This window comes from Aotus nancymaae, unplaced genomic scaffold (assembly GCF_030222135.1).
Source record: "Aotus nancymaae isolate 86718 unplaced genomic scaffold, 86718_ANA_hifiasm-v0.15.2.pri h1tg000108l, whole genome shotgun sequence".
NCBI lineage: Eukaryota > Metazoa > Chordata > Mammalia > Primates > Aotidae > Aotus > Aotus nancymaae.
Genome location: NW_026988523.1, coordinates 37651923 through 37666391, shown reverse-complemented (window position 1 = coordinate 37666391; position 14469 = coordinate 37651923). Strand labels below are relative to the sequence as shown.

General features: G+C 38.4%; 1 protein-coding gene across 1 annotated transcript in view; it reads left to right on the top strand.

Moving 5' to 3' along the window:
- The window catches only part of SPTA1 (spectrin alpha, erythrocytic 1), a 97905-nt gene that overhangs the window by 2872 nt on the left and 80564 nt on the right, over positions 1 to 14469 (top strand). Inside the window, exons 3-12 of the mRNA XM_064370743.1 lie at positions 647 to 772; positions 2452 to 2592; positions 3395 to 3541; positions 5743 to 5876; positions 6444 to 6588; positions 8011 to 8165; positions 9597 to 9732; positions 9840 to 9941; positions 12100 to 12237; positions 12848 to 12958. Of these exons, the coding sequence (XP_064226813.1) occupies positions 647 to 772; positions 2452 to 2592; positions 3395 to 3541; positions 5743 to 5876; positions 6444 to 6588; positions 8011 to 8165; positions 9597 to 9732; positions 9840 to 9941; positions 12100 to 12237; positions 12848 to 12958 (1335 nt within the window). The remainder of the gene's footprint in view (positions 1 to 646; positions 773 to 2451; positions 2593 to 3394; positions 3542 to 5742; positions 5877 to 6443; positions 6589 to 8010; positions 8166 to 9596; positions 9733 to 9839; positions 9942 to 12099; positions 12238 to 12847; positions 12959 to 14469) is intronic.

The window sequence follows — 14469 nt, the reverse complement described above, 5'->3', positions numbered from 1 at the left end:
TGATCACCTAAAATTATAGCATGTGGCGCTCTTCAGAGAAAGATGAGTTAACCAGAGTTTTATTTTCCTAAATTGTTGTTCATGGCTTTTAACTTCAAATGAGAGTGGTGAAAACTCCTACCCCTTTCTGTTCACCTAAAATTATATCATGTGACATAGTCATAATCAGAAGCAATTGATTTTGGACATGAAACACCTAGAAAAAGAACAAAATAATGTGCTATATTAAGTAGATCAATTTATATATTGCAAGAACAGACACAGCACACACACAAACAAACACCTCTCGAGTTTTCTAAACAGTCATTATTATAACTATCATCTTTCTCATTGTGCTCTACTTCCAAAAAAATTCAGTTATTCCTCTTTTCTGATGAGTAAGGACACTGTGTGTTATGCTCTTTTATTCCTATGACAGTCTATTGAACCTTTAAAATAAGGCTCAGCATAGGTCATAAGGCTCAACATAATTTTCAGTATTTAATGAAAACTTCCTAAAGGCAGTGGGGACAGGAAAGGACTCGTTATGGCCTCTAACTGAGCCTAGGACTCTTTGAGAACCTATGTTTATTGGCTCTACCTAGAGTGAACATTTCCTATGAAGACTGTGCTTCATTAGCCAAAAACTCTGATTTCTAAACTTTAGGCGAAATGTCAGAAGCATGAATCCTTTGAAAAAGAGAAGAAAGCAAAATCAAAAGTCAAGTCTGAACTGGAAAACACGAGCAAAACCCAATTTCCTGAGGGTCATTCTGCCCATGAAGAAACTAAGGTACATGTATGGGTCCTTGAAGAAGTTTCCAATTATTGATTATGTTATCAGTGTTTTAATTGATTATATCAGATATAAACCTTGAGGTGGCTGGCTTGAGAACCAGGACTCCTGCCTCTTATCTTCCACTGGGGTTGAGGCAGAAAAAATGATGGGATATCTTTGTGTTTCTTGGGGTGAAGAGAACTGTGATATGAAAGCCAACATTAAATGGCATAACATTTCTCCTATACCATTACAGGATAATTTGGCTCAAGATCAAGCCCACCTAAACCTGTTCCACATCTCCCAGTTCAATTAGCTTTTCCCAGTGTTCTTTCTAATTATTTCCTCTAAGCTCAATGTCCTTGTCTCTTAACCTCTCCAAGCAAAGAACGCTCTCTCATTTGAATGTTTCCAAAATATTTTTTTCTTTGTCTATGATGCCTCTTTCTTTTCACACCTCATATCCTACAACTACTATTGTACCTCTCCAAACTGTCCCTCCTTATTACTTCTAAAAACTCTTAAAATTCTAAGTATTCAGAAAATCTTCTCTGAACATCTAGAACTGAAGATCATCACTATTTCAATAAGCATTTATACTCTGTAACCTATTACTAATGTAACAGTTATTTTTGGACTTGATCAATGAACTCTTTCAAATGTTTGTGCTAACATTGTATATTCAGTTTGTGTGAGTGAACATTTTACTGTTTGTGTAGTTTTTAATTGTCAAAACAAATTTGCATTACATCTCTTAAAACTGGGTCTGGACTTTCTACATATAGCATAACAATTCTAGCCCATTCTGTCATCAAAACATGATCAAGGAACACCGATTTTTAGCCAGAATAGAATCTTATTTTAAAGAAGAATCTCAAACTTGTTTATTTCTAGAAAATAGAACTGACTTTTGTATTATGAACAGTTTTGCATGTAACCAACGTCTACATTAATTAAAATATTTGAGAAATGTCCAAAACATCTTCATTTCTGTCAGAATCACTGGGGCTATAGCAAATGGTACCACTGCAGGGTTTGAAGACATATGTGGTCCACATGCTACCCAGAGCAATGGAGTTAGTTAAAAAATATAAGAATCTTGAAGATATGACATAGATGGCAATTTCAGTTATATAAGACAGGTAGTACATAATGTTCTGAGTTAACCTGGCATTCAAAGCCCTCTGTAGAGTCTCAAACTGTGTAGTCCCAAAACACTCTTACTGTTTTGGTGCCAATGATTTTCTTATAACTTATAAAAATTATAGCTCTCACACTTTCTGGCAGACAGTTTATGCTAAGTTCTTCTATGCCTTTGCCCTTGCTGCTTGCTGTTCTTAGAACATGCCGTGCTTATTATTGACCTGTCAAAAATCTTTCTGCTCCATAAGCCTCAGTTCAAATGAGCACTTTTCCATATTTTCTTCCTCCTTCCCATCTTATTGTTTGTAATTATTCCATCCTTTAAAACTGCAAAGCATTTTTACAAAATGTTCTCTTATATATGTTCACATTTGGCTTTGTTTATTAGCTATTTCCATATATATCCTATTTCCTCCTTTAAGTATTTGTTGAGCAACTAATGCATGAGTAATTGAAAGAATTTTTATCCAGGTCCCTTTTTGCACAAGTCTCTGAGTGTTTCCCTGATCACAGCCTCTGTGGCTGAGTGGTTCTGCCCCTCTTTCCTAAAGGCCCATATAGAGGAACTACAACGCCTGTGGGACCTGCTGTCAGAGCTGACCGATGAGAAGGGTGCCCTGCTGAAGCAGGCCCTCGAGTTCCAGCAGTACATACAGAAGTGTGCTGACATCTTAGAGTGGATCGGAGACAAGGTAAAGAACTGAAAACAGAAAGCACGTAGGGCCTGCCACTCCTCTGTCTTAGGTACCCCAAGCAAATTACCACAGACTATTCACAAGGAAGTCAGGATGTCTGTTCCTGGCCTTTGTTCTTTGGAAGAAGAGGAAATCTGGGGCCAAAATCTAGGGGTATCTGGAGGTTAACATTGTATGGAGTAAGTCTGAATATATGGATCTGAATATGGAAAAGGCAAGACTTACATAAAGACCATGCATTGAAAGATAATTAGGCTCATCCCTCTTCTGCTTTCATGATTTTTAACTCTCTCTGTTTTGCTCTTACTCTGGGGTCTGGCTGAGAGTATTAACAGCTCTTTCTCTAATCCTTTGTCTCTCAATGCCTATAATGATGGAGGGTTTTATTTTACTAAATACTTAAAGAATACTTCAATAGTTAGGACTAAGATTTAGATAAGCAAATGGCTAATAAAATACTTTCCTGTATACTGAATACATTGAATTGAGTAGAAGCAGGATGCTAACTAGAAACATTATCCCTCATGTTTCAAAACACAAAAGGGAGCTTTCAGGGTCTCTTGCCAATAATGCTCCATTCTCGCTTAGGAACTGTCCAGAAGAGCATTTTCCTTTGGGCCAAGGTGCTACATTAACAAATATACTTCTGCTGCTGGCCTTTCCCAGGAGAGCTTCTCCCGATTTCTCCAGTATCTCCATTTGAGTTGTCCTGGGAATGCAAGCAGGGATTTTGAGCTTTTGACCTGCAGAAACTCCTAAATGTTTGCTGGCAACTATATAAACTTATCTGTGTCTACAGGAGGCTATAGTGACATCAGTGGAGCTAGGTGAAGACTGGGAGCGCACAGAAATTCTGCATAAGAAATTTGAAGACTTCCAAGTGGACCTGGAAGCTAGAGAGAGGAAAGTTGATGAAGTGAACCAATACGCCAATGAGTGTGCCGAGGTGAGGTGGGAGCAAAAGACTCCTCTGTGGAAAGGGTTCTGATCCTTAAGAATAACTTCTGGCCGTTAGTATGTGGGATATGATGGATATGGGGCATTATGAGAAAACAGAAGCTGGCGTGTCCCTGGAGTCACATACTCTGAGCAATTTCCTCTCCCCTCTGGACCCACGCCTTACAAGTCTATTGAAATGGAGGGTTGAGAGAGAGAGAGGGAGAAAGAGTGTGTTTGTGTATGTTTGGAGGAATTAAATATACAATGGGCAGTGAAGCTATTGCCATTTATAACAGCTCCTGTACCATGCAGTACACTAATTACCCATGTTAATAGGGCACTCTTTCTTCATGAAAAAAGCACAAAAATAAAGTAGCAGAGCTTATAAAGTAATGTTGAACTATCATTATATATGCATATATATGTATACATACTATGATTATACATGATTATTTGGGAGGATTGAGGAAGGAATGGAAGTAATTTTACTTTTATTTACTTAAGAAAATACCTAAGTGTGTGAAGCATATATATATATACACACACACACACACACACACATGTAAGTTTAAATGTATATGTAAGTATATGTATATAAAATAAACCCCAACGGTTGCCTATATTTTGCTTTTCCATTTATAGTTTCATTATTATTGCAACTCTATAGTTAGGATGATTGTCCTGCGTTAATAAAAAGAAGACTTCAGGATGAATGAATGCTGGAGTAGAAAAAATAATCTATGTTTTCCTATTTTTTTTTTCAGGCCATATTTCCAGTAGTTTCTAAACTTTCTACCTCCATCACTTTTCTCTTGCTGTGGGATTTTTCAATTATCTATTGCTATCTAACTAATCAAGCAACTTAGCATCTTATTTGTTAATGACTCTGTGAGTCAGATGGTTGAGCTGCTCTGCTGGGCTGTTTTCCTGATCTCACCTAGTGTTTTTATGTGTCTGAAGTTATCGGGTAGCTCAGCGGGGTTGAAGAATCTAAAGTGGCCTCAATCCCATATCTGGGACCCTGGTGAGGATGATGGGGGATTTCTCTGGGTGACCTGTCATCATTCAGTAGACCATGCAGTGTTGCAAGAAGGTGAGAATTGTAAATGAAAGTTTTCTTGAGGCCTAGGTGCTGGAATGCATAGAAAATTACTTCCACTACATTCTATCAGTAAGCAAGTTAAAGACCATCCAAAATCTGAGACTTGAAGAAACATACTCCAGTTATCAAAGGGATGAGCAGCAAAATAGCATGCCATTTTTTCCCAGTCTACCACAGAAAGAATAAATTCGAGACAGTTAGATTATACTGTCTGCTCTACACTGCTGTAATAGAAGGAACCACGTACTTGAGAAGGAGAAAATAGAAAATTCTGTCTGGAGAAACTTGAGAATGGGAATGAAAATGGAGAGAAATAGGGACAGGAAGAATAAAGAGACTTAGGCATATGGAAATGCCTCAAAACTGCAAAGTATCAAAACAGACTGATGCTTCTAGCCTAATCTAGTACTCACAAATCTCACTACTTTGGATGGTTTACAAAAATGTCTGAAATGTTCTACAAAGGCATATGTGAAAGCATGTTTCTATAATTCTGGGAAGAGGAAAATAGCTTTTATTGGATCTCAAAGGTGTGAAGACCACAAAAAAGTTAAGACGCACAATACGAATATTTGAGAAAATTAAATTGTATTTCATAAACAGGAATTTCCTCTTCTTTTCCTTGGTTTCCAGGATTTCATGGAGATTTCAAGCATTGGCAAGGTGGAACACTAAAAATAGCAACAGGACTGGAAAGCCTGTGCTAATAGGCTGGTCCACTGCTGTAGGCACAGGTGCAACATCTGGGAGGTTAATAAGATACTTCCGTGGATACTGAGTATGTTGAATTGAGTAGAAACAGGATGAGTGTATCTTTCATGTTTCAAAACATAAAAGAGTATTTTCAGGGTCTCTTGCCAATAATGCCCCAATCTCGCTAAGGAACTGCCCAAAAGAGCACTTTCCATTAGGTAAAGGAGATCGTTTTTCTAGGTTTTGGTAAGGTACATCACGGAGCTAGGGGCTAGGGCTATGATGCAGTTCAGTGTCTGGCTACAACGGTGCGTCTTCACTTATGAAAACATAAACCAGCGTAAAATGAAAAGTATTTAAATATTTTTTAATACAATCTCTCCTCTAACTCCAGTGTTGTTTTCTTTTGATAGAAAAACCATCCTGAGCTATCCTTAATTAAGTTTAAGCAAGATGAGGTGAATGCTGCCTGGGAGCGCCTTCATGGTCTGGCTCTCCAGAGACAGAAGTCTCTGTCCAGTGCTGCAGACCTCCAACGATTCAAAAGGTATAGATCTGGCCACTGCTTTGTAGAAAACTCTGAAGTGCTTTATAAAAACTGTGTCATTTATATTAGGCTCTTTCTATTTCTGTTAGCAATTAGTGGTCAACACTTCAAACTAAGGTGGATCATGTACTTGCCTTTGAGACAGCAAAGGAAAGGGTAAAGAAATCTGTGACCCACTCTATGGCCAAGGATGTAGAGATTGGAGATCAAAATAATTTAAGAAATAGCACTGGTGATTTAGGAATGGAAGCTCTGCAGAGGGAAGGGAAGCAGGTTAATAATTAGATGGAAGGTGGAGTTAGGAAGAAGCAAAGCATTTGTAAAGAGCTGACCCAGACATGGAACATATCTCTAGAGGCTCAGCTCTCAAGAAGCCCAGATCCTTCACATCTCAATGGAAATAACCATTAAGCAAGAACACTTTATATTACTTTTTGCTCCTATGTAGGAAGAAAGGGTAATTGCTCCTGGGTAAACTAGGGTGGTCTTTGCTGTGTACTCTGTTGGACAGTTTGCCCTGCAATGCATGCTCTCTTCTTTGGTTGGAGCTCTTGTTAATGTCTGCAGGGAAGTGACTGAAGATATCCAGTGGATCAAGGAGAAGGAACCTGCACTCACCTCGGAGGACTATGGAAAAGATCTTGTTGCCTCTGAAGAACTGTTTCACAGTCACAAGGGACTTGAGAGAAATCTTGCAGTCATGAGTGACAAGGTAAGGTGCTGTTAGAGAAATGGTTAGCCTTTTGAGCTAGAAGAGGCAATTGTTGATTATTTTGCCTAATACCATGCCTCCAGAAAGCACAATAAATTCACTCTTTTCAGTGAAGAAAAAATTATGGTGTATTTGAATATATTTCCTCATTCTAGTTCATAACTCATACATGGATACTGGGTATACCTTATTTTCATTTGAATTATTTTTATTTATAAATACACAAACATTTATATTCTCTTGTGTTTTTCTAATTTATTTCACAATTAAAAATATATATGTGTGTGTGTGTGTATATATACACACACACACATATATATATATAACTCCAAGGATGAATGCTAATCTCACTGAGTGAAATACACCCTAGCCAGACTCTATCCTTTCATCTAACCACACTTTGTTCTGTTGCAACTGAAACCTCATTCTTTTTGTATTCAAGATCAGAAAAACAGTTTCTTCTCCTTTTAAAATAAACTTTAAGACACTTAATGCTTAACCTACCTTTAGATTTCCTTTTGAAACCTGGAAAATCTCAGGCACACTAGAACTTGGAGCAAGCTTATTTTCTTAAATGATTTACATCCTTTCCTTCTTCCCCTCACAAATGTAGCCAGAAAGTAAACCAGTTACTTCTGAGGGTCCGCAGGGGAGTCAGCCTACAGAAAGATCCACACCTGCTCTGATTTAATTTTAGCCCTATGCCTGTGTCCAGTTTCCGCAAACTTCCAACATTCTACTTTTTCTTTCATTCTTCCTCTTTGTTGTTGTTTTTGGTCTTTGTCCCTAATAATGAATAATAGAGCCCATAATCTGACTAGCGATGGTAATGAAATTCCAAGTCCTAGACATCATCTGATTATAGTTGAATATAATGAAAGGGCTAATCACATGTGAAAAGCCACCCATATCCACATTTTGCCCTAGTAACCCTGTTCCTCAGAGGTTGCGGTGGAAATGATCCAGCATTACTGAAAACTTCTTGGCCTCTTGGACAGAAACGTCTTTTTACCTCCCACAGTAGTAGTTAGGGAAATGGAATAGAGGGGTGGGGAAGGAAAGACTTAGGTCGGAAACTTGCTCCTGACATTTTCTAGCTGAATGATCTTAAGCAAATAAAATACTTAATCTTTCAGTTTTCACATAAAAGAAAACTAAGAATAATTTCTACCTCGTGGTATTATTAAATGAATAATATAAAATGAGCACATTTTTGTAAATGACTTAGCATAATGAGAGATGGAAAAGTAGTTAGAGAACTGTAATTATCAATATAATACATTGGTATATTAATAGAAATATATCATATGTCTATTTATAAATTATTATTCATATGATTTTTTTTATACCTCTCCCACAAAGCTTTGCCAAGGGGAGTCAGAGTAACTGGATTTCCTACTAGGTTTCCTTTTTATCCCAAAGGTGAAGGAGTTATGTGCCAAAGCAGAGAAGCTGACAGTTTCCTATCCTTCAGATGCACCTGAGATCCAGCAGATGAAAGAGGATCTGGTCTCCAACTGGGAGCATATTCGTGCTCTGGCCACCAGCAGATATGCAAAACTGCAGGCTACTTACTGGTGGGAAATCCCCCTTCTTTATTGCTCTACCTATCTCTACAGGGCTCAGATGTAATAGCAAGAGCAAACATAAGAGTAAAGTGAGTCAAATGGCGAGGGAATCAGCTCTCCTGCCTGCTCAGTAGAGACGAAAGATTTAACTCGCCAAAGGAAGACCTTTGTAGACTGATATAGTCGTACACCTTATCTGTGGTTTCAGTTACCAGCAGTCAACCACAGTTCGAAAATGTTAAATGGAAAATTCCAGAAATGAATAATTTATATGTTTTAAATTGCTTATCATTCTAAGAGGCATGATAAAATGTCTGGCTGGTCCACTTTGTCCCACTGGAAGATGAATCCTTTGTCCAGCATATCGTGCTGTATATCTGGCTCACTTGCTAATCACTTAGAAGCAGTCTAAGTTATGGATTGACTGTCCTCGTATCACAATGGTTATGTTTAAGTAATTCTTATTTGATTGTTCTATGTTATTATTATTGTTGTTAACCTCTTACTGTGCCTAATTTATAAATCAAACTCTATTATAGGCATATGGTATAAGAAAAAACGTAGTGTACATAGTGTTTAGTACTATACAGTTTCTGGCACCTGCTGGGCATATTGAAATGTATCTCCTGCATATAAAGGGAGACAACTGTGATCAGCATCACACCTCCACTCATCTGCAGATTTCCGTCTTCCCCTGCTTGTATTATTGTAAGATGCTATGACGTGGCTCAAAAAACTGGAGAAACATTTCAAAATCTGGCTCTAGCTAAGGAACTGAAATACATGAAATACAAGTTTAAGAGCATCAAAATAACTTCAGTATTATTTCCTGAATGTGAATTACAAGCTTACAAAAACCCCTAATAACCAGGCCTCATTTTAGTATTGCTTCTTATGGTTACTCCTTAAATAACCAGAGGACACTGCTTATCTTATGGTTATGATTTAAAAACACATGATGAGCATTTAACCTTTTAAAATGGATAAATGTTTTGCAGTTCTTGTTTCTTATTAGTAGAGTTAAAGATGAGATAGAAACATGAGGAATCCTAATGCTAATTTCAGTTCTTCCTTCCCACAAGGTACTTCTTATTTCTATAACAACATGTATTGTTTATTGGCTGCATTGTGAGCATCTCACTCCATTTTAAGTACCTCTGGGGTAGGTGTGACCTTGAGGTGGTGGAGATGTAATGCCCATGGGTCACATCCTAAAGTAACACACCTACCCTAGAAATATACAACCTGGAGTGAAGGACTTATAACCTGCACCACTAAACTCTGACTGTAAAAAACAGGAAATATATCAGGAAAAGGGGAAAATAGGATTACAGCAAGGAGCATCTCACAAAAGGTAGCTCAATCCAAACCTAACTCTTTGTTCAATGTCCTTTCATATCTGTTTTCTCCTTGCTGTCTTTTGCCTCACTTTTCCCACAGGTACCATAGGTTCTCATCTGACTTTGATGAACTCTCAGGCTGGATGAAGGAGAAGACTGCTGCAATCAACGCTGATGAGCTGCCAACAGATGTGGCTGGTGGGGAAGTTCTGCTGGACAGGCATCAGCAGCATAAGGTAGAGAAGAAAGGCTCCCCAGTATGGGGGGCGGGGGGTGGGCAGGTGATTTGGCTGAATGCCAGGTTTCCTGCTGCATTTTGAGACATTTTGATTTGTGGCCACAGCATGAAATTGACTCTTACGATGACCAATTTCAATCTGCTGCTGAGACTGGTCAAGACCTCCTGGATGCCTGTCATGAAGCCTCTGATGAAGTTCGGGAAAAGGTAATCTAGTTTAACAGAGTTTGCAAAATTCCAATGATATATTTAGTCATTACATGATCTCACAATACTATGATAATCTCTGAATGGGAAAAGGATACAAATCCTTTAAACATGTTAATAATATGAACCCAACTTTTACACTGCTTCCTTTCATATACAGTTGTCACTTATTGTCCATGGGGCATCGGTTCCAGGACCTCCCTCAGGTGCCAAAATCAGCAGATGCTCAAGAAACGGCACGATATTTGCATACGACACATGCACATTCTCCTGTACACTTTAAATCATCTTCAGATCACTTATAATACTTCATACAATGTAAATGCAATGTAAACAATTGTTATACTGTATTGTTTAGGGAAAAATAGCAAAAAAGTCTGTATATGTTCAGTGCAGATGGAATTTTTAAAAAATATTTTATATATCCATGGTTGGTTGAATCTACAGGTGTGGAACCTACAGATGTGGAGATTTAACTATACTGTTTTGCTAAATTGAGTCCCTTGAAATTTTCAAGATACAGTGTGTGCTTCCTCATTTCTGAGCCTTTATTTCATCAATCCTCTAACTTCTACCTAAATTGAAACCTCCATGCCATTTTGCCTCCTGACACATGCCTGGTTTTGTGACCTTCTCGTTCTCATTTCGAGACTATAAACTCTAGGAGGACTGCACCTTATTCATCTCTAGATCCCCTACTGTGCTTAGCACAGTGCCTGTGGTGGCTGACATCTGTACTTGTTCTTCTTTTCTCTATACAACGTCAGATTAAGCTGACGTTCCTGTATCTGTGATTTTCAAATTGACATCAACTAACAGAACACTCTTAAACATCCAGCATTTCATTGAATGAAGAAATCAGTTTTGTCATCATCCAAAACTCCTACATCACAGGGCTTCACCTCTGCACCCTGACCCAGAATGATTTTGTGCCAGTGGCAGAGTCTGGGCACTCCTTGGAATGATAGTCACAATAAGAGCTTCATGCCTCTTTGCATCTCATTAGATACTAAGCACAGCCTCAAGCACTGTGCCATGGATGAGGTTGAGGTAACCACATTTTGAATTCTCCCAGAACTCTGCAGGAACATTATAATATAGTTTTTGTTTTTGTTTTGATTTGCTTTGTTTTTAACAAGGCTCTGTCAAAGAAAGAGCAGAACTCAAAAGTCCTTGAAAACTCAACAATTATGGGATTCTGATAATTTATTATGCTTTTGTTGTTGCTGTTGATGGAGTATCACTCTCTCACCCAGGCTGGAGTGCAGCGGCCAATCTCAGCTCGCTACAGCCTCCGCCTCCCAGGTTCAAGTGATTCTCCTGCCTCAGCCTTTCAAGTAGCTGGGACTACAGGTGCATGCCACCATGCCCAGCTAATTTTTGTTGTTGTTGTTGTTTTGTTTGTTTTTATTGTTGTTGTTATAGAAACAAAGTTTCACCATGTTGGCCAGGCTGGTCTTGAACTCCTGACCTCTAGTGATCCACCCACCTTTGCCTCCAAAAGTGCTGGAATTACAGGCGTGAATCACCATGCCCAGCCCTGTTCCGCTTTTTTGATGGAGATAATATAGCAGCAGGTGTAATAAGCCAAAAATTATTGGGCATAAGCTTGATCAGAAACAAAGGCTTTTCATGTGTTTGAGAATGTCTCTTTTCTCTTTCCATGATGGTTTTTATGTGTTTTCAGAATAAAATGCAAACTTCTCAGTGTGATGTTTTATGTGATCTATGAACTTGGATCTCATCAACTGTCTATGCTTTTTTACACACTGCACTTTTCTCTAGCTCACATTACATTATCTGACAATTATTTGTAGTTCCTTTGCTTATGGCACTAAGTCCTGATACCCATTCCCTATCTTTTAAATCTGTTTGGTATGATATTTTCCATTATTTCCCATACTTCTACTTCCTGGCTCTCTTAATCAGAATTAGTCTTTTTTCATTTCCTTATACAAACAGTGTTTTATCTCTTTCATGGAATGTATCCCATGTTTCTTATAGTACAATCATTTGCTTAAATGTTGGAATCTTAAAAGTCCATTTCCAGTTTATTTTTTGTATCCTTCAAATGGCTTTGCATTTATTACATGCTTAATAAGTGTAGAATAAAATAAATTAAATATCTTTTATATACATCATCTCTTTCTTTCCAAAGATGGAAATACTTGCCAACAACCTGGCTGCCCTGCTGGAACTGTGGGACAAGCGTCATCATCAGTATGAGCAGTGCTTGGACTTTCACGTCTTCTACCGAGACAGTGAACAAGTGGACAGTTGGATGAGCAGACAAGAGGTAATGGGAGGGGTACATACCATCTCTAGAAGTCATTTCTCTCACCCTTCATTTGCCAGCAAGACTACTGTGAGCTCCCTCACAACCACTCCTGTGAGTCAAAGCTTGTCTTGGGAACTAGAGAGTGATCCACGAGGAAAAGAGAAGATGGGCTCTTTTTATAAGGCTCCTACAGTTCCTTCATCAACAAATGCATATAAAAATGCTTACATTCCTATCAGAGAGGCTTTAACTACAATTGAATGTAAGGCAAAATAAATATCAAATTGGTTAAGGATCAGGAAGAGAAAACTGAAAAGTCAGGCAGGGTACATAAGAGCGGAGGTGAGTAGGGCACTTGAGGCAGTTTTGAGAGCTCAGAATAATGCCTAGATTGGTTGGGGAATTCCATGTAGACAGACCCAGAAACATAGGTGAGAAAATTGTGTGAGAGTATCAGGAAGGAGGCCTGAAGCTCCTGCTTTTTAAGGTTAATCTCTACCTGCTATCATAATCCATGCTAATTCCCACCTTGTTCCCTCCTGCCTTAGTCCTTGTTTCAGAGATATGCCAAGAGGAATGTTTCTTACCAGTGAGGCACAGTTTAGGTGTGTCTTTCTTTCTTCTACAGGCTTTCCTGGAAAACGAGGATCTGGGAAACTCACTGGGCAGTGCGGAAGCCCTTCTTCAGAAGCATGATGACTTTGAGGAGGCCTTTACTGCCCAGGAAGAGAAGATTACAGTAAGAAATGGGCCCTAGTTTGGGCATTGGCTTCCTCTTCGTATACATAATTTTACACAATACCTGACCCTAGACAGCATTACTCCTATAACTCCTAGATGTAACCTGAGGATTTTCCATAATCAAGTTACAACTCTTCTTTTGTCGTTGATGTGTTTATTTGTGTGTTTTTCAAACTCTTTGATTTAATTTTATAAACATACAATGTTTATATAGTGAGAAAGCCAAAACTTAATACTTATCTTTAGGAAAAAAAAGTGAAAATAGCCAGAAAAATACTCAATTTTTATCACACAATTTTTATTCTACAAGTCATATTTAGAAAGTTTTTCTAGATGGTGGGCCATTTTTTTTCTAATGAAGAGTATGATTGTGTTTTATATTTTCTTTTTGTTATTTTATATATATATTATTGCACTTTAGGTTCTGGAGTACATGTACAGAACATACAGGATTGTTGCATAGGTACATACATGGCAATGTGGTTTGCTACCTCCATCCCCATCACCTATATCTGGCATTTCTCCCCTTGTTATCCCTCCCTGACCTCCCTACCCCTCCGCTGTCTCTCCCCTAGTTCCCCCCAACAGAACCAGTATGTGATGCTCCCCTCCCTGTGTCCATGTGTTCTCGCTGTTCAACACCCACCTACGAGTGAGAACATGCGGTGTTTGATTTTCTGTTCTTGTGTCAGTTTCCTGAGAATGATGGTTTCCAGGTTCATCCATGTCCCTACAAAGGACATGAACTCATCACTTTTTATGGCTGTATAGTATTCCATGGTGTAAATGTGCCACATTTTCCTTGTCCAGTCTATCGTCGATGGGCATTTAGGTTGGTTCCAGGTCTTTGCTATTGTAAACAGTGCCACAATGAATATACGTGTGCATGTGTCTTTATAACAGAACTATTTGTAATCCTTTGGATATATACCCAGTAATGGGATTGCTGGGTCAAATGGAATTTCTATTTCTAGGTCCTTGAGGAATCACCACACTGTCTTCCACATTGGTTGAACTAATTTACACTCCCACCAACAGTGTAAAAGTGTTCCTATTTCTCCACATCCTCTCCAGCATCTGTTGTCTTCAGAGTTTTTAATAATTCTAACTGGCATGAGATGGTATCTCAATGTGGTTTTGATTTGCATTTCTCTTATGACCAGTGATGATGAGCATTTTTCATATGTTTGTTGGCTTCATATATGTATCCTTTTGAAAAGCATCTATTCATATCCTTCACCCACTTTTGAATGGGTTTGTTTGTTCTTTTCTTGTAAATTTGTTTTAGTTCTTTGAAGATTCTGGATATTAGCCCTTTGTCAGATGGGTAGATTGCAAAATTTTTTTCCCATTCTGTTGGTTGCTGGTTCACTCTAATGATTGTTTCTTTTGCTGTGCAGAAGCTGTGGAGTTTAATTAGATCCCATTTGTCTATTTTGGCTTTGGTTGCCAATGCTTTTGGTGTTTTAGTCATGAAGTCCTTGCCTATGCCTATGTCCTGAATGGCTT